The sequence below is a fragment of the Brassica rapa genome, chromosome A01 (assembly GCF_000309985.2).
Source record: "Brassica rapa cultivar Chiifu-401-42 chromosome A01, CAAS_Brap_v3.01, whole genome shotgun sequence".
NCBI lineage: Eukaryota > Viridiplantae > Streptophyta > Magnoliopsida > Brassicales > Brassicaceae > Brassica > Brassica rapa.
This window is the reverse complement of record NC_024795.2, coordinates 8,440,399-8,457,984: the sequence shown is the minus strand read 5'-3', so window position 1 is coordinate 8,457,984 and position 17,586 is coordinate 8,440,399. Positions and strand designations below refer to the sequence as shown.

The following is a 17,586-nucleotide window of genomic DNA, read 5'->3' as shown; positions in this document are numbered from 1 at the left end:
GTGTGAAGAGAAATTCAGTAAGGTCTGAGGGGTTTCTGTTTCAGGTGGAGTCTTGCCTCTACAAGTGTTGTAGTGCACATCTTCAGATGTTTTTTGGCTTCAGGTGGAGCAGTGCTACTGGTTCAGACGAATTTCTCAAGTCTTCTCAGTGTATTGTTGGGTTAAAGTTCCTGCAAATAAGCTTGCAACAGCTTATGCAATTCATTCTGGTTTTGTGTGGTAGCAGGAAGGAAAAGAGAACCAAGTAGAGTGTGTACAAGAGAATGTGAAGTGTAGTGACATCAAGGCAGAATCAGAGAGAGAGAAACAGTTTCTGGGTGGAGCTATTTTCAGCAAAGAATCTTGTATCATCAGAGTTTTAAGCAGCAGTAAATAAAGGTTTATGTTGGCTTTGCTGGAGATGAAATCAAAGGTGTTTTGATCTCTGGTATAAGGTGAAGATTGATGAAGTATTAGTCTGAGTTTTTTGCATAAATCAGAATGTGGGCAGGCTCTGAAGTTAAAAGAAGATAAGGTTGCTGAAATATAAGAAGTTGCAGGTTCTGTGAATGTCTTGAGATGAAGTAGACTGAAGTGATCATGGTTATTTTCTCGTATGAGGATTGAGAAACAAGTTCTTGCTGAAGTTTTCTCAAAGTGTATCACTTCAAGAAGGTATAATGAGGCGTGTGAAGGTAGCATAAAGAGAGACATTTCAAGAAGCTTGCAACTGATTTGAAGTCTTAGAGAAGGCTGAGGCAGAAACATGTTTTCAAAACTGATTTCTGAGACAACAACTTGAGAAGTTATAAGTTGTCTGGTTGCATCAAAGAAAGTTGAAATCTTCTCAGTAAAGAACACTTGTGAGATTGAACAAGTGTGGAGCCTAAGTGTGAAAAACACTAGAGGAAGAGTTAGTGAGCCAAGAAGAGTCTTTGGTTCAGCTGTGAGAAGATTTACGATGCAAGTACCAAAAGTTTTGGTGGAGTTTACATCATGAGCACGAAATTGATGTGAAAGAAGCTGTAAAAGAAAGTATCTCTTGAATATATCAGGATCTTATGATGAGAGATATGGTTAAAGGGTACAAGGAGTGTTTCTGAGCTGCTGGTACTGTCTTAATTACTCAAGGAATTGGAAAGGGAACTACGGTCGAAAGTACTCACAGCAAGGTGGAGCTTTGAGGCGTGATCTGTTGGAGTTTCAACAGTGGTTCAAGTTCAGGTTTCAAGGTTGAGTTGGCTAGACAGAAGGCTGGTTGAATCAGGGTTGATTCAGGGAGGAAACAAGTATGTTTCTGGTTTCTGCAAGAGATTTTCAGTAGTATTTTTGATTCTGATCTCAGGTGCTTTTGAGGTGAATCAAATGGGTCTACAGAGAAATCAAGTTGCAGGGTCACAACAATTTGTTTGGACAGAGGTTGAGCAGAGATTCTCTACATCGAAAGTCTTCTTAACCGGGTTGTGTTGAGCGGCGTGTTCTGTTGGCGACAGCAGCGGTGCAGGGTGGTGTTCAAGTCAGTGTGTTCATCAAGTGGTTGTGAGGAAAATCTCAGGTTAAGCAGTTGGTGTCTACTGTTTGTTGAGATTGGTTTCAAAGGTTTTGAATCAAGGAGCTTCTGGTTTGAGGCAAGTGATTCATGTTCCGCAAATGATTCAAGTTCTGAAATAGTTTCAAGCTAGCATCGGCATCAGATTTTGGCAGAAGGTTGATGACTTTAAATCACAGTAACAAGTCAAGCATCAAGTGAGCAGCTTATGGATTGTGTTGAGTTACTGATGGGTGGTCGTCTCAAGTTTCCGGTTTTATAGAAACTGCCAAAAGAGAATCAATGAAGAAGTTGAGCTTAACACAAAGCTGTGTTAAAGCGGTTTATCAACTTAAGAAGACAGTGCTCAGGAATGAAAAAGTGATTAACATCACAGCCATGGCTTGTGAGTTTCATGTCTGGTTCATTGATGGTGATTGATTGTATGAAGACAAGCTATTGAGGTGGAGCTTCGGTTAAGAGGTTGAAAGGAGCAATGGCAAAGAAGTCTTCAGGTTGTATCAAGATGGATACAGGTTGAGATGCTTGGAGGAAACTAATTTCAGGAAGTATTGAAGCTGAGAAGATGCAAGAATCTGTAGGGAGTTGCAGATGAGCAAGTTTGCTCAAGTACATGAGGAGAAAGCTCAAGGGAAGGTAGAGCCATGAAGAAGATCGATGACAAGGTGGAGATTGTAGAAATATGTCATCTTATTTTCTAAGTCTCTTAGCCAAGGAGAAGGTTTCAAGCTAATGTTGGTCTTATGAAAGGCACGTGAGTTGGGCATGCTTTGGCTAAGTTCAAGTGGGGTTAAGAGAGTCATTAACCACTTAAGCTGAAGATATTTTTTCTGAGCTGGATCAAGTCATCGTCATCTTCACGAGACGGAGAAGATACGGTTACGACGTCGAGGTCTGTAACAGAACGGTGAGCAGAGAAAGAGCTCGTGCTCGGGAGAGAGAGAGCTCGAGACAGAGAGAGAGAGAGATCGTGAGTGAGAGAGAGCTAGTGAGGGAAGGAGTTTCTCTGTGTATCTAGCTAAACTCATCTTCTTGTTTCTTCTTCCTAAATCATACCTCATCTCTAGGTGATTGTAACAGAGATAGAGAGGAAGAAGGTCTCCTGTGATTGTACACTTCTCAGTTTCATCTATTGGAAAGGTTGAGAGACCTAATTCTCTCTCCGGTGAGTATAGCGGCTTCTCCACATCGGAGGAGTGCGGTGAACATCGGGTTACCAAAACTCTTGTGTCGTTTACTTTCTCGCTTGATTCGTTTCCACACTGCGATTGATTGTTTCCGTTGAATTTGCGATTTGAGATACATTGAAGCTTGCAGGAAACCGATAGAATCCTCAACAATATGTAATCGAAATTGTAAATGTCTAGTAGTTATAACTTCCAGGTATTTATTTAATTAGGGTTTTCAAAACTCTTTCGTCACGGCAACGATTAGGTTATTACTTTTATCAGATTTTTCTTAGCAAATGGAGTCTACTATTAGTCACACACAAAACTATTTGTGTAAACATAGAAAGAGCTATACGTATAATATTTACATAACATCATATATTCAAAGAGCTTTTATTTAGATTTTTGAAAATAAAGCTAACTATGTATCATCAGTACTCGGACCGCTTTTTAAATAAGTAGTATTATTTTAGTCTACTTTAATTTATGTTGAGCAGATGATGTTGGTAAAGAAAATCATAATTCCTCCAACCAAGGCACAGCATATATTATTAATTTAATTACATTTGTTTAGACTACTTTCCCTGAAAAAGTATTCGGGAATAGTTTAATGATAGTTTGTTTAAAATTAGATTTGGACTAATCCTTAAAGTAACCAGAGTTCACAGAACAACACATAGAAACATACTCTGTCCATTTCATGCTAGCGACAAGATCCAAAATGCAAAATGAAATGGAAGAACGTGAAGGCATTAACAAGTATCGAGAATCTCAGAGATGTAAAAGAGCTTATAACCGTATATAAGCATAAACTGATCTTTCAAAAGTCCTATTAAGTCAGAGATGTAAAGAGCTATAAGTCTGCGTTTCCATGTGTTAAAACATCTAACAAAAACTCCAGGAACCAAAAACCAAGTAACCTCAAAACATGGGAACAGGAGGACACTTTTTAATTTGTAGACAAAAGAAAACTGAGTTTACATATTTGATGATATACTACATAACAGGCTATACTGGATCAATAACAGTAGATTCTCTCATTTACTTCCTTTTAACTGTAAATTACACATTCTTATACAGGAGAGGTAGCAGCATAGACTGGTCACTATCCCTCGAGCTTGAAGCCGAGGTCAGACTGCCACAAGATATCTCCAGACCACCAGTGTATCAGCCAGCACCTTCTGTAAATATCCAAACTTTTATTTTTCTGCAAGAGAGCAATGAACAGAAAGCCTCTTGATCTCTATAGCAAAAGAGTGATGCCCAACGCCTTCTATTTACAGCAGGTGAAGCTTGGAATGCTAGGTGGTGAGTAAACTTAAGGACAAGGAGATGTCTAGTATCATTAATCTAAACCTAAGGTTGAAATGGAAGTGCAGTAAGCGCTCAGTATTTTTTACACAAAATCTATCATTCACATCTGGAGAAGATTGTTCACTGTCACAGCAACAGAGTTTGTTCTCTGCAAGTCCTGCAAGAAATTGAAACGTAACATGTTCTAGTATTAACTCGTGAGAAACTTAGAACTGAACAATATGCAACTTAAAATTTACCGGGAAGATAATTTCATCAGGCATATGTGGCATGACATCATGCTTGTGAAGGGCTCATGGGCCATAGACTCTATGCAGCATCGTCAAGTGCATTTTGCGCATAACTTTCTCCAACAGATGCAAGATGCCTCATCATCATCTGAACCCTCCCCAGTCCAACGGACCTAGAAGCACTAGAGGGACCAGCCATATCAACGCCCTGGCCTGACCACGTCTGCAGCCAGCTTGGATCCAATCCTAATTCCCTATTTAGTGAAAGAAAAGGGTGATCACTAAGTAAATAAAGTAAACTGTTACTTTGATTTAGTTAATAAGAAAATCATTAAAGAAGAGTGAGCCGAACCTTGAAGGATCACTTTCAATGGGATTTGGTATATCGGCGGGAAACAATCCAGTAGCTAGTGGATGTCCAGGATTGTTCTGCCTTTCAAGCTGACGAGCTAACTGCTCATCACTTGAGACTTCCGCTGTGCGAGGGTTCACCTCAGTTTCAGTTCTACCAGCAAAAAGAGGCTTACGACATGTAGGACAAGAATAGACCTCATTCAAACCTTGATCCAACCTGCCAGCACCAAAGCATCATCAGAGTCAGCAGTTTCAGTCATAATACTTGAAGCTGTCGGTATCTAGATAAGCGCACCATGATCTCAGGCAACCAAGATGGAAAAGGTGGTTGCAGTGAAGCTTTTTAGCCTTAGCCATAGGTTCCTGACGTTCAAAAGGTATCCAAGAGTTTAAGACTATTGAAAAGGTGTATGAAAATAACTCTATAGGAGAAAACATACGCGGCATATAGCACATTCATCATCATACGCCCGTAACTCTTCATAAGTTGCATCAGGCAGGGCTGCATGGAGAGATCCTAGAGCTACTCTCAGTTTAATGTATCCTTTTATTCGTTTCAGAATTACACTGAGCAATGCCTGCCAGGTAAAAGATACAACAACTGAATGTTGTGCCCTGTATGAAGTAACCAGGAGAGCTGAGCGACAATAAAAAGTTAGTTAAACAAACTTACACGTACGTAGAGTAACAAAACTGCATCCACCACAGGAAAGGCCAAACCATGCAGCCACCAGATGTACAGAAAATGACATAGCGCCATTACCAAAGTAGCCATGTCCAGGAAGAAACCAAGGTTTCGGTTGAGTAGGCCCTTCCATTCCAACAGTGAGCCTATCCAAAGTGGATGTCCATGGAAATTCATTCCCAGGTTAAAAGGAAAGACATGATCACAACACCAGAAAAGAAAAGACCTGCTGTCATGGAATCAAGAAACTTAGATTTTCGGCAGTCCGAGTTCTTCACTGCTAAGTGGTTGATCCACATATCAAGTAGCTGAAACCCATGAATTAACAGCGCCTGCAAAAGATAATCCGATCAGCTCTGTATTTTTATTGACCACGACCTCAAAAGGAAAAGACCAAGCAGGACGAAGAAGACAAGTGTTATTGCTTTAAGTACCTGCAAGGTCTCAAAAGCTATACTGCATGGCTCAAAAAGTAAAAACAGATACACAGAAGAACCTATTGTTTTGTATGTCATAAGGGAAAGCTTTATCCTGCAAGATATGACAAAAAAAAAAAACCATTTTACTCAAAATATCATTCATGTCTACTCAAGAGCGTTGGCCATGAAGTATATGTGGAGCCCAGAGAGAAACTAGAGTTGAAATATGAGTTTTCCAGTTTTAAATTCCTAACGAGATAGAGAATGAAGCAGTTAACTCTATTTGACAAGGTTTAGGAAGTACCACAAGAAATCAACAGAGAGAACCAAGAAGAGCACAGAATACGCACGAAAGTAGGTCCGAGGAGTAGAAGAAGGAGATGCATTCAATCGTTCAAGCCGGTCTCTAGCCAAAGCTTGAAACATCTACATGACATTACAAGATTCACATTAGGACTGTGGTGTCTAGAAAAAATAAAAATCATTCTAAATTTCCTGCAAACTGTCAACATATATACCTTTAAAGTGCATAGAACAGTCAGCCAAACTGTCCACAGTACACCCTGAAATATTGTTGGGGGAATCACCAGCGGCAGAAATATACCCTAGGAGAATTAATTAAAAGGGGATTTAATTAATTTTGTTGACACTCAGGCTAGGAATTAAAATGTATATGCAAAATTACAGAAGCACTAAAGAGAGATGTAAACTGCACAAGTAACTATATAGTAGAATCATCTGTCTAAGTAAAGTCCTCTCTTAAGCCTCCAAATCTATGTTCATTTTCATTTAATATATATTTTTCCTGCAGCAGTTCAGATATTTAAGTAATGAAAAACACCAAGAATCTCATCTCATACAGACACACAGCATGTAGGTTACTACTGTATGTGGCAGTTTGTTTTTTCAATCATCGAAGTAAGAACAGCTAGCTACCTTGTAAATGATGTAATTGGATAGTCGCAGCACCAACGTTTTAGCTTCAACGCTAAATAAATCTCCAAAAAATAGAGTCTGCAAAAGACGCTCAAAAGGCATTATTACCACAGGTAAAAAAAAGACATATCCAGAAACAATTAAAAATCGGTAAGACTCTGCAGCATGAAGTCGTATATTTTTGAGTTTTCTTTCATGATGATACAAGACATTCAAATAGAAAAAAAACATTGCTTATATTGAATAACAAAAAAACCCGGGACTCTTACCTTGAGAGAAACTAGCAGCAGAATATACACATTGAGCACAAAAATTGCGAGGAAGGCGATGGTAAAGTAAGAACCGAGAAGCAGGTCAAGGGAATGCTCAGAGTCTGCTAAAGAAATGCTCTTCTTGGCTATCATCCCATTTGCTATAAGTTTATCAAGAGACAACTCCGTCAAGACTTGAAGCCCAACAAAGCTCAGAGCTGTTGATGCCACGGAGACGGACAAGTAGTTTATTCCCATTATGAACAAATAACAGCTTCCCACTTAAACTTAATCCCCAGAATCTCAGTTTAATCATATTAGCATTGATTCCTCCATCTGCAGCAAGCAACACGATCTCTCATCAGTAACACAAAGCCAAGTGGCCAAACAATAAATCACAGAATCAACTTGGTAGAGTTCAAAGAACATATACAATTGACTGTTTGCATCAGAAAGACAGAAACTTTTGCAGACAATTGAGCTCCACAGCAACAGAAATCAAATAAAATTGGATTTTTTTTTAAAACAAATTGAGTATATCCCTTAAGGAAGCCAAAACTGAGAGAAGTCATTGCAAAAAAAAAAAAAGAAAAAAGACATGATTCCATATTTCACAGGTTGAAACCCATTAAGAAACATCAATCAAATATATCATAAATCGAAGAAACTGGAAGAATCGTAGAACTGAGGAAGATTCAATGCAGATAGCAAGCAAAGAGATAAGAGTTGTACAAACCGATCGAATCGCGTGGAACACCTGATGTCTGCGAGAAGTTGTCGGTTGGAAATTCTGTTTAGGACAGGCCTCTCTATCTGTCGCGAAGGAAAAAAAGTAGAAAGAGCATAGATCAATCTCTCGTCTTATTCTTCTTTGAGAAAGAAAAGTTTTATTAAAAAAAAAAGGGGAATTTAGTGATTTAAACCTCGAACTATTTATTTTTCGGAAGAAAAACCTCGAACTATAATTTTAGGCTTTTAAACCTTAAACTATTGATTTCTTAGTGTCGTTAACCCTCCGTCAACAGTGTTAGCTTTTCTCAACGGAACTCCGTTAAATTAAAACGAAGCGTTTCATTAAATCTAAAAAACGTCATGAGTTGTGTAAAAACCCCTTTACCAGTAAAGAAAAACACGATTCATCCCCAAATCTGAGAAAAAAATTAGGTCTTTCATCTTTCTGAAGAGCCAAGGTGAGATAAGTCAAATTTAGGGTTCTTGTTGTTTATAAACATAATTCTTTATAACCTATTCGTTTATTTATCAAAAAGGTGAAATTTTGAAAGTTCAGTAACCCAATAACAGTTCAAAATTTGGCTTTGCAGTGGAAAGAAGTACAATTTCGAGTGTGACGAGATGGATAATCACATTGAGGGAGGTGGAATTCCTAGGAAATGTGAATGTGGAGCTCCCACAATCATATTGGAGTCAAAGACAGCTCAAAATCCAGGAAGAAGATTTTACAGATGTGGAGAAATATATGGTCCAAACCATGTGTTCAAGTGGCTTGATGAAGCACACCATGAAGAACTTGGAATATTGAGAAGTCAACAAGCAATGATGGCAAAAGATTTGGCTGAGATTAAAACAGAAATTGGTGAGCTGAAGAAAGATATTGGTGAGATCATTGAAGTGCTTGAGAGTTTTAGATCTAAGTTTTAGACTTAAGTTGCAGAACCGTAGTTGTTTCGTTTATGTATTAAACATCGTTGTTGTTTGGCTTATGTATTAAACATTGTTGTTGTTTGGATGTGTAAGTTGAATTATGTTAAGACTTTATCTACTTCAATATTCGCATGATATTTTGTTTGCCTTTCAAAATGAAAATTAAAAATATAGCATTACAAAAGAACCATCATCCTAAGCAAAACAACAAAATTCAGAGTCAAAAGAATAAAAGCCGAGTAAACATCATCATCAAAACAACACAAACCGTGTAATCATCCTAATTAAAACACCAAAAGGCAAATGCAACATAAAAAAAGCCAAGCAGCAAACAACTTCAGTCTGTGGTCAGGTCTGTGGTCGGGTTTGTGGTCGGCTGTCTTTTTGGTCTTCCTCGAGGCAGTTTGGTTGGCTTATGAACAGGATCAAGTTTGCATTTACGCTTGTTATGTCCGGTTTGTTGACAATTGCTACATGTCTGCAAAAAAAAAAATCAGTTCACTTTCAAACCACAACAAATAGTATGAAAAGAAGGAAACGCTTACCATAACAGCATTTGCATGAAAAGAAGGAAACTCTTGAGGTGGTTTTGGTGGTTTTGGGACCACTTCTTTTGGGCATGTGCGTATGTTGTGTCCCTTTTCTCCACAGTTACTACAAGTCTGCATTAAAAAGCTTTCGTCAGAGGTTGATAATTGATAAAATATATATGGTAAGAGGTTGATTACCGTTAATGCCTTATTAGAATTTTGAGAAGCTTCTTCACTTGGATCCCTGATTCTGTTGTTATTTTTTGGTCTTCCAGGCATGATTCTGTCCGGAGGAGGCATAACAACAATATCACTATGTGTTTCCCAAAGCTCCATCCCATTCACAGGAAATAGAAGAGATGAGTAGCAAAGTTTCCACTTCTCCACTGAATACCAATCCAATATCACTGTCTCCGGAAGCTTGGTTTCCTTATACTCAGCCCACATTGCAGCCATGATATGACAACAAGGTATCCCACTAACTTCATACTCCCTGCAAGTACAAGATGTATTATCTCTGACATGAACCACAAACTTGTCCTTCCCATAATCGACCTCATATATTCCTCTTCCATTTGACAGCGGAGCACACCACTTTAAGCTCCTCTTACGTTTTTCCATAATCGCCAATGCCTTTGGTGTCACCAAGCTTGTGACACTTTCCATCTCCTTGATCTTAACCAAGTTGCTAGCCATAATATGGCGTCTTATTTCCTCCAGCAATGCAATAATAGGCATTTCCCGAGCATCTTTCAGCACTGCATTATACGACTCACTGATATTGTTCTCCACTGCAGCCGACTTGGTGGTGTCACTAAAGAATGCCCTAGACCAGTGAGAATCAGTGGTCCTCTTCACATCCTCATACGCTTCTAGCTTTATGTTCTTCATCTTCTCAAGTTGTCTCCAAAAAACAGTTTCATTATACGCTCTAGCACACTTCCAAAACGTCTTATGCAGTGGCCCCATCTGTTTATACTTCTTCTGTAAATTAGCAAAGATGTGTCTAGCACACATTCTGTGCTCTGCATAAGGAAGGATTTCTGTAATGGCATAGATTAACCCTTTCTGCTGATCTGAAGAGAGAGCAAGCCCATTACCATCCTCCAATCCCAAATCTTCTCGCAGTAACTCCATAAACCACTTCCAGTTAACTTTATTTTCGACAGGTACAATAGCCCATGCTATGATATACATCGACTCATTAGGATCTCTTCCCACAGCAGTTAACAATTGCCCTTTCATTCTTCCTTTGAGAAAGGTCCCATCAAGGTGTACTATCCGCCTACAAGCACTCTTCCAACCTTGCTTCTGAGACTGAAAGCAAGTGTAGAACTTGTCAAAAACTCGATCTTTTGTTCCTAATATCACAGTAGAACCCGGATTTGTCCTCCTCAACTCCTCCACATAATCATACATTCTTGTGAACTGCTCCGCATACTCATCCTCAATGATATGTTTCATAATCTGTCTTGCACTCTGACACTTGGTTTTTGTAACCCGGAGACCTTTTATACCCAACCTCTGCATGATTTGATCAGCTGTCAACTTCGGATTGTGCCTGAACTCATTGAGAAAATCAGCAGCTATTTTTGGTGCAGTGTACAGGTCGACAACACCTATAGGATAGCAATTGTGTTCTCCTTTATACGACCTCACCACCATTTTATCTGACTGGCTGTTTATTGATGCAAAAAGTCTCCACTTGCAGCACTCTTGAGCACATATAGCCGCTACTCTCTTCTTTTCTGATTTCTGAAAATGGATGTTCACCTTCTCTCTCACAGCATACTTCTCAATTGTTCCCCTGCACTTTTCTTTTGAAACAAACTCTTGCCCTACAAAGAACTCTATCACACTACCTTCATCATCATCATCTGAATCATTACTGTCAACATAATCATTCTGATAGAAATCAATGTGTGCATCATCCTCAGGTTCCTCTTCTACATCATCCCCAATAAGAACATCATCTAAATAAGGATCATCCTCCCTAACCACATACAAATTCAGACTCTCTATCTCTTGTGAACACTGAATCATTTCTATAACATCGCTATCAGTAGACACATCCTTACGATTCTGACCCATTATTCTAGATGGGAAGTAAGCAAACTTACACATATTCTCTGCATATCCAGCCCTCAACACCATCCGCTTCAACATTGCCAAAGTCGGTTCCTGACAATCCAGCCTAATGCTTCGTGTAATTCCACCGTTGTATAAACCATCACTGCCCCAATATCCTCCAAGGTGTAGTCGGAAGAAAATAGTTCTGTCAACAGAAACCAAAAAAAAAAAAATATGAAACCAAATTCGTGGCTTGAAACAAAAAAGAAACTCAACAACAATAGAAACAAAAAAGATTACCTTGTCATCTTCAACCTACAACAAGCTTCAACTCTGTAGAATTATGAACATAAATGTCGCCTTTTTTCACTCAAAAGTTGGGTCCTTCTCCTTCGATTTATACTTAATCAAGCCAAATACCCACCCGAAATCTCTTCAATTCAGAAACCCACCCGAAAACTCTCTGATTCAGAAACCCACCTGAAATCTCAGAATCAAGAGCCCTTCATCGCAATTAGGGTTAGTGAATTGGGATTTTTTTTTAAAGAATTATGTCGTGAAAGAGATTTTAGAGTCAAGTAAAAGACTTCATGCTGTTCTGGACAAACACTGTGTTGTTTCTTACACAACTCATGACGTTTTTGAAATTTAATGAAACGCTTCGTTTTAATTTAACGGAGTTCCGTTGAGAAAAGCTTACACTGTCGACGGAGGGTTAACGACACTAAGAAATCAATAGTTTAAGGTTTAAAAACCTAAAATTATAGTTCGAGGTTTTTCTTCCGAAAAATAAATAGTTCGAGGTTTAAATCACTAAATTCCCAAAAAAAAATGATATAGAGTCAACAATGTTTTTTAGTGAAAGGTTAATAGAACATAAAACAAAATTAATCTTCTTATATATATGGTTTGGGTGAAACACCAAAAGCTCTACTTGTATTGTTTTCTCAACGTTATTGTAAGTTTGTATCTATGTTTAAACACATAATTATGACCCGAATAACGAAAACATAAGTCATTAATGTTTTTATTACACACATTTACACTTTTTATTTGTGTTGGCGTCAAGGTTTATAACCAGCGCGAGCCAATGTAAGTTTAAACAATGTTTGGGCCAAGTACCCATCAGGCCCATTAGTTGATCTTTTAGTCGGTTCTTCGACTTTCCAGAATTCTCAAGTTCTTTGCTTTTTTTAAATCTTAAATCAATCTCGCTAATTCAGTTTTTCTTCCGATCTAAGTTCACGCCGGAGACCGAGAAACCCTTCCCTCTCTCTCGCGTAGGTATCCAAGAGAAGAAGGAGATATGGGGATAGTAAGGAGAAGCTTCTCTTTCCTAACGGGAACAGCGTGCGGGATCTACATCGCTCAGAACTACAAGGTTCCTAACATCAACAAGCTTGCCCACTGCGCCGTCTCAATCGCCAAGGAACTTGAAAAGAGATATCGCAAACCCGAAAGTAGTGACGACGTTTGACATATTCCACACCCATCTTGCTTCAGTTTCAGCTGATTTGATCATCGGTTTACTTGCATGTAAAGATCCTTCTTTTATTATTTGGTTTTAAAGTTATTGATTCTTAAATTAGCGAACGTAACTTTTATTCTCATTCAAAGGTTAAAACTTTAGACATTGATCAAAGAAAATAAGAAACCAAAAAAACAACATAAAGTCTCTCACTTGTAATGAAAAATTATCAAAGAAAAACAGAGAAAAAACCAACAAACAAAAAAAAAACTTAGAGGAGAACATCAATGGGAGCTCTGGTTGCTGGCGACGAAGAAGTAGCCGCTTCACCTTCATCAGATGATCCGTACAACATAGCTTTCACTTCCGTTACAATAAGCTTAGTAAGCAACAAACCAGATATAAAAGCAGCAGTCATCAGCATATAAAACACTGCATCCCAGCTAATCGCTGAGATGTAACCGGTTAAAACCGGTCCAATCGCAGCACCAACTGATCCTGTACCGTCTATAATAGCTGTAACCGTAGCCAAAGCCCTTGCATTGCCTTTGAGAGACTTGTGTGTACCGAGATCAGCTGAGACAGCTGTTGTGATGAGAGCAAAAGGTCCGTTCACAAAGACTCCTGACGTGAACATGAGGATGATATTGATTGTCAATGAGATGTGTCCGTAGATTCTGTATAGGAAGAGGGCTGGGATGGCTAGGTAGATGAATCCTGCAGCTGTGATGGCTCTGCCGTCGAGCTGGTCAGAGATGTATCCGGCTAAGACTCCTCCCACCACGCCTCCTACGTCGAAGAGTGTTGACAGGTTTCCTGATGTCTCTTCGGACAGGTACTCTCCTCCAATCACTGCATCAAGTAAACAAGACCATACATATAACACGGCACAAAATGTGTTGAGAAATGTAGCAACCGGCTCTTATTCATAGTCCAAGGAGACTACGAGGTTCGGCATACGATAAAATAAAATGTAGTGCTGAGATTTTTAACCGAACAGAACCAAAATTTCGGTTAGTTCGGTTCGATTCGGCACATTCGGCACGTTTATAAAAATAACTTCGGTTTTTGACTCGGTTCGGTAATCGGTTGGTTTGGTTTTTCAGAAAAAAATTGTTAACCAAAATTTTGAATCGAATTAACCGAAATTTTAACCGATTTAACCCAATTTTTTTTAGTTTCGCTAAAAATTTTATAAACCAACCTACCGAAAACCAAACCAAACATTTTACGGTTCAATTCGGCAAAATTTTAGTCGAACTGCACTAACCAAACCGATACCCGAACAATCTGAACTAACTGAACCCGCGGGCTTAAAAAATGTGTTGAAAGATGATGAAGAACGTACTGTTGTGGCTGACGTAGAAAGGAAGCCAGTAGAGGAAAGTGTAAGAGACCAACTTAGTGAAGAAGAGGCAGAAGGCGAAAGGAGCAACACCAGGGATCTTCCAAGCAGCCATGAACCCTATTGCTTTTCTATCGAAGCCAGTACTCATTCTAGACCCCAAGAAGCTCTCTGTAATGGTGTCACCAAGCCTCATTGTGGAGTCAACTTCAGTTCCATCTCTCTCAGCACCAACGGTTGGAGGGTTCACCGGCAAGAAAAAGTAGACAACGAGACCGAGGAAAGTTATGAGCAAAGCCGGTCCAAGAAACGACCAACCCCACCCAAACCTAAGCAGACCTGATGCGAGTAGAGAGCCTGTGATGTTACCAAGTGAAGTGTGAGCACTCCAAACACCCATAATCATCCCTCTTCTCTTCTTGTCAAACCAGTTACCAAGCACGGCCACAACACAAGGCCAACCTATTGACTGAAACCACCCAGCCAGAACCTGAACCCCCAAGAAATAGTAGAAGCTGTGGAAGTTGGCCCAGAAGGCGACCCCAAAGAGAGCTGTGAAAAGGCCGGTGCCTATCATACCGATGGTCAGAAACGTCCTGAGATCCAGACGGTCTCCCAAGTGACCGGCTACAAACATCCCAACCGCGTAGACAGAGAGGAAAGCCAAGTCGATTTGTCCTAGCAAGGCTGTTCCGTCTGGTCCATCAAAGGGAGACCAGCCGCCTCTGACTGTTGACGCGGAAAGGGTGCCTTTGACAATGCTGTTAGGCTTTCTAGCAGCGTGGAAGGCGATGTAAGCGACGAAGGTTAGGGTAAAGACAAGGGCTTGGTATTGCTTGAAGGAGAGTCTTCCTGAACGCTTGAAACGTTCCAGGAACTGAATACCGCATGGTTTGGTTTCTTCATACAGGAATTGGGATGATGTCCATGACGCCATCTCTTTAGTAACTCCTCAAATCGACAAAACCTGAAAGCAGAACAAAACATGAGTTTATGGTCTCTTTGTGAACAAATCTATCACTTGTATACCAAGAAACCTCAGTATCTATAAAATCAAGCAGAGCAACATACAGAAAACTATTAGAGAATGTGGAGGGATTCTCTCTCACTCCCGTTCTCTACCACTTCAATGGTTGGAGAGGCTGTGAGGAGGAGAAGCACTACTTAAAGAAGGTGAAACTAGCTCATCATGAATACATTGTTTTGCCCCTTTGTTGTATATTATTTTTTTCATTTTTGACTAAGCCTTTTGCTTCACTGGCCTCTAATTTTCTAGATTAAATTTCACAGTATGTACGCTAAGTAAACTATAGTACATACAGAAGACGAGATCATACACTGATATAAACACAAATGTAGAATTATCTAATAATAGTTTATATGAATTAGGAAGTCGGCATTCAGGTCTGTGGTTTGTGCACGCACGTAAGAACATCAAATAGTTCACCGAAATATTCAACTCACTAATAGTTTAGTTTATCTACAGAAACTATAAACTAATAGTAGTAACATTCTTTGGAATAATGCTTCATTTTAGTGTCCATATTCATTTTTCTCTAAATCATAGGAAGATGACAGAAGTTGCCTGTCTACAAATTAAGCATATATTATAATGCTTCTTTCTCTTAGTTAATAAATCATTTAATTATACTAAATGACTATTTGCAAGAATGAACTGTAACAACAATATTCATTTTTGGTGACAATCTTGTGTAAGTTGTCTAAGATTCTGAGAGCAATTTTGAGCTAGGTATGAGGCTATACATTTTCAGTTCCTCTGATAGCATCATTACATATCTGATTGTTTGAATTTGTATTAGGGTATTACCTGTATATTTCAGCCATTTACTTATTTGCATTCACCAGTTGCAATTTGCAAACCAGAGTCTCCACTACTATTGGCATGGATTTGTTAGAGACTTGAACAATTATGTAAATCAATATTCTAATTGATGTGTTCACGTTAGAGATTGGCTGTCTGTTAAATATGAGTTATCGTTCTACACATTGAAATCTAAATACGTTTCTTGTAATTTGTAAAATTCGACCTTAGTTGGGTGTCTGAAAGTTTCCACCAAAAGTTTCTACACATTGAAATCTAAAGAGTTATTTTCAGTGCAGGTCACTTTCCATCTTTTAATTACATTGTAGATCACAATGTGCTAGTGAGGTAATTTAGTGTGATTGAAGACCAATTTGGCCTTTGTAAAGGTAAACCAAGTATGGGTAATTTGGTAATTGGACAAATAAATTCTAGTTAGACTAGTTATGAGATTTGAAATTTAAAAATGCAGGAGTTTATGAGGTGGACACGTATAAGAGTTAAAATTAGTTTTTTTTTTATCTTGTGCCCAACAAAAAATTAAAACTTTATTTTTTTTTTCATCGTGAGTAAAAGTAGATCTAGTTTCACTGGAGAAGACGACGAACAAAATCGGCGACGAAGAAAATTAAAACTGACGGAGAAGACGATGTCGTCGAGAAGAAACAAAAATCCAAGGGGAAAGGAAAAGGAGACACTTTTCTCGCTTTACTACTTTCCGGTTGTGTGGTTAGGGTTCCGATTAAGTTTTCCGATTCTAGGATTGACTATTTCTTGGTTAGATTGCCGAGATTTTTAAGATGTTTGTGGTGTTTTTTTTGGTTTGATTAACATAGATTCAGCAACAAGAGGAGAGAGCGGTAGATGAGAGGTATGTATGTACGCCACTTGCGATGTTGTACATGTTAATATGAATGTATAGTTGTACAATATTATGTGAGGGTACGTATGTACAAAGGTGGTTGAGTGTACACAATGACTAGGTTGTAGTGTGCACACGGGGGATTGGGTGTACATGAGGATTTAATTTTTGTGTGTATTAGAATCTGACACTAACCCTAATTTTCTATGTTGTTTTTTGGCAGAGACGAAGCCGACAAAAGTGCTAGACAAGGGATCGCCGCCCGAGGCTCTTTGCAGAGGATCATTTCCTGAGTCTGAGGCTGAATGTTTACTCGAAGGTGGATTACATGATTTTCGTTGGAGATGTGTTAGAGGGGACACATAATATGAATATGCAATGTTGGTTAGACAGATAATAACAAAGAAGAAGTTCAAGATGCGGCCAGTCTTTGGAGGCCATCCGTTTAGGTTATCTTTGGTGGAATTTGGCGCTGTAACTGGACTGCCGTGTGGTCCATTTGAGGAAGATTATAACAATGAGTACCAAGCACCTGCAACAGAGGTTAGTTACTGTTGGTGTTGGTGTAATTGAAGGTGGTCATTGTATTATTGTTTTCAGTGTTCAAGTTATAGTGTTAGGGTGATGGTGTACATATTCAGTAGTATTCGGTGTACACATGTAAAAAACTTGGTATGTAGGCATGTTTTTGTGTGGATATGTAAACATTATACTAGAGCTTGTATGTGCATGTGTATACTTGTTAGAAAACGTGGTGTGTAGGCATGTTTGAGTGTTTATATGTACCATAATTTTCAGCGAGCGACATTATGTTTGTGTGAAAACCTTGTCTCATATGAGATAATCAAAACTCATTGTGAGATGAAGCATATGCGGGCAATAGTATCTATGTGTACATGGCTTACGGTTATAACGATATCCACATGTATAACTGTTGTATA

General features: G+C 38.9%; 3 protein-coding genes across 4 annotated transcripts; 1 reads left to right on the top strand and 2 right to left on the bottom strand.

Annotated features, from left to right (window-relative positions):
• Positions 1-3,543: 3,543 nt before the first annotated feature.
• Positions 3,544-11,938, bottom strand: LOC103863030 (E3 ubiquitin protein ligase RIN2). 2 transcript variants are annotated; one of them, XM_009140773.3, is made up of 13 exons: positions 7,623-8,915; positions 6,905-7,222; positions 6,636-6,713; positions 6,218-6,304; positions 6,004-6,125; positions 5,715-5,811; positions 5,507-5,612; positions 5,269-5,426; positions 5,036-5,173; positions 4,891-4,958; positions 4,594-4,812; positions 4,251-4,495; positions 3,544-4,168 (listed from the first exon to the last, which is right to left on the bottom strand). In XM_009140773.3, the coding sequence occupies exons 2-12, from the start codon at positions 7,142-7,144 to the stop codon at positions 4,321-4,323; spliced, it is 1,488 nt and encodes a 495-aa protein (XP_009139021.2). In that variant the 5' UTR covers positions 7,145-7,222; positions 7,623-8,915; the 3' UTR covers positions 3,544-4,168; positions 4,251-4,320. The 2 variants fall into 2 exon arrangements, with proteins under 2 accessions (XP_009139021.2, XP_033143718.1); XM_033287827.1 differs by lacking the exons at positions 3,544-4,168; positions 4,251-4,495; positions 4,594-4,812; ... (6 more) ...; positions 6,218-6,304; positions 6,636-6,713 and having other exon boundaries at positions 6,979-7,222; positions 7,619-11,938.
• A 251-nt stretch (positions 11,939-12,189) lies between these two features.
• On the top strand, positions 12,190-12,735 carry LOC103863022. The gene has a single exon (XM_009140761.3). The coding sequence runs from the start codon at positions 12,455-12,457 to the stop codon at positions 12,623-12,625; it is 171 nt and encodes a 56-aa protein (XP_009139009.1). The 5' UTR covers positions 12,190-12,454; the 3' UTR covers positions 12,626-12,735.
• LOC103863014 (putative glycerol-3-phosphate transporter 2) lies at positions 12,726-16,652 on the bottom strand. The gene is made up of 2 exons (XM_033288136.1): positions 13,965-16,652; positions 12,726-13,468 (listed from the first exon to the last, which is right to left on the bottom strand). The coding sequence occupies exons 1-2, from the start codon at positions 14,896-14,898 to the stop codon at positions 12,888-12,890; spliced, it is 1,515 nt and encodes a 504-aa protein (XP_033144027.1). The 5' UTR covers positions 14,899-16,652; the 3' UTR covers positions 12,726-12,887.
• Positions 16,653-17,586: the final 934 nt, after the last annotated feature.

Coding starts and splice junctions, on each gene's coding strand:
- LOC103863030 (XM_033287827.1), bottom strand. CDS start 11,244: ATGTTGAAGCGGATGGTGTTGAGGGCTGGATATGCAGAGAATATGTGT.
- LOC103863022 (XM_009140761.3), top strand. CDS start 12,455: ATGGGGATAGTAAGGAGAAGCTTCTCTTTCCTAACGGGAACAGCGTGC.
- LOC103863014 (XM_033288136.1), bottom strand. CDS start 14,898: ATGGCGTCATGGACATCATCCCAATTCCTGTATGAAGAAACCAAACCA. Junction 13,469..13,964: donor TTTCTACGTCAGCCACAACA/GTACGTTCTTCA, acceptor TACTTGATGCAG/TGATTGGAGGAGAGTACCTG.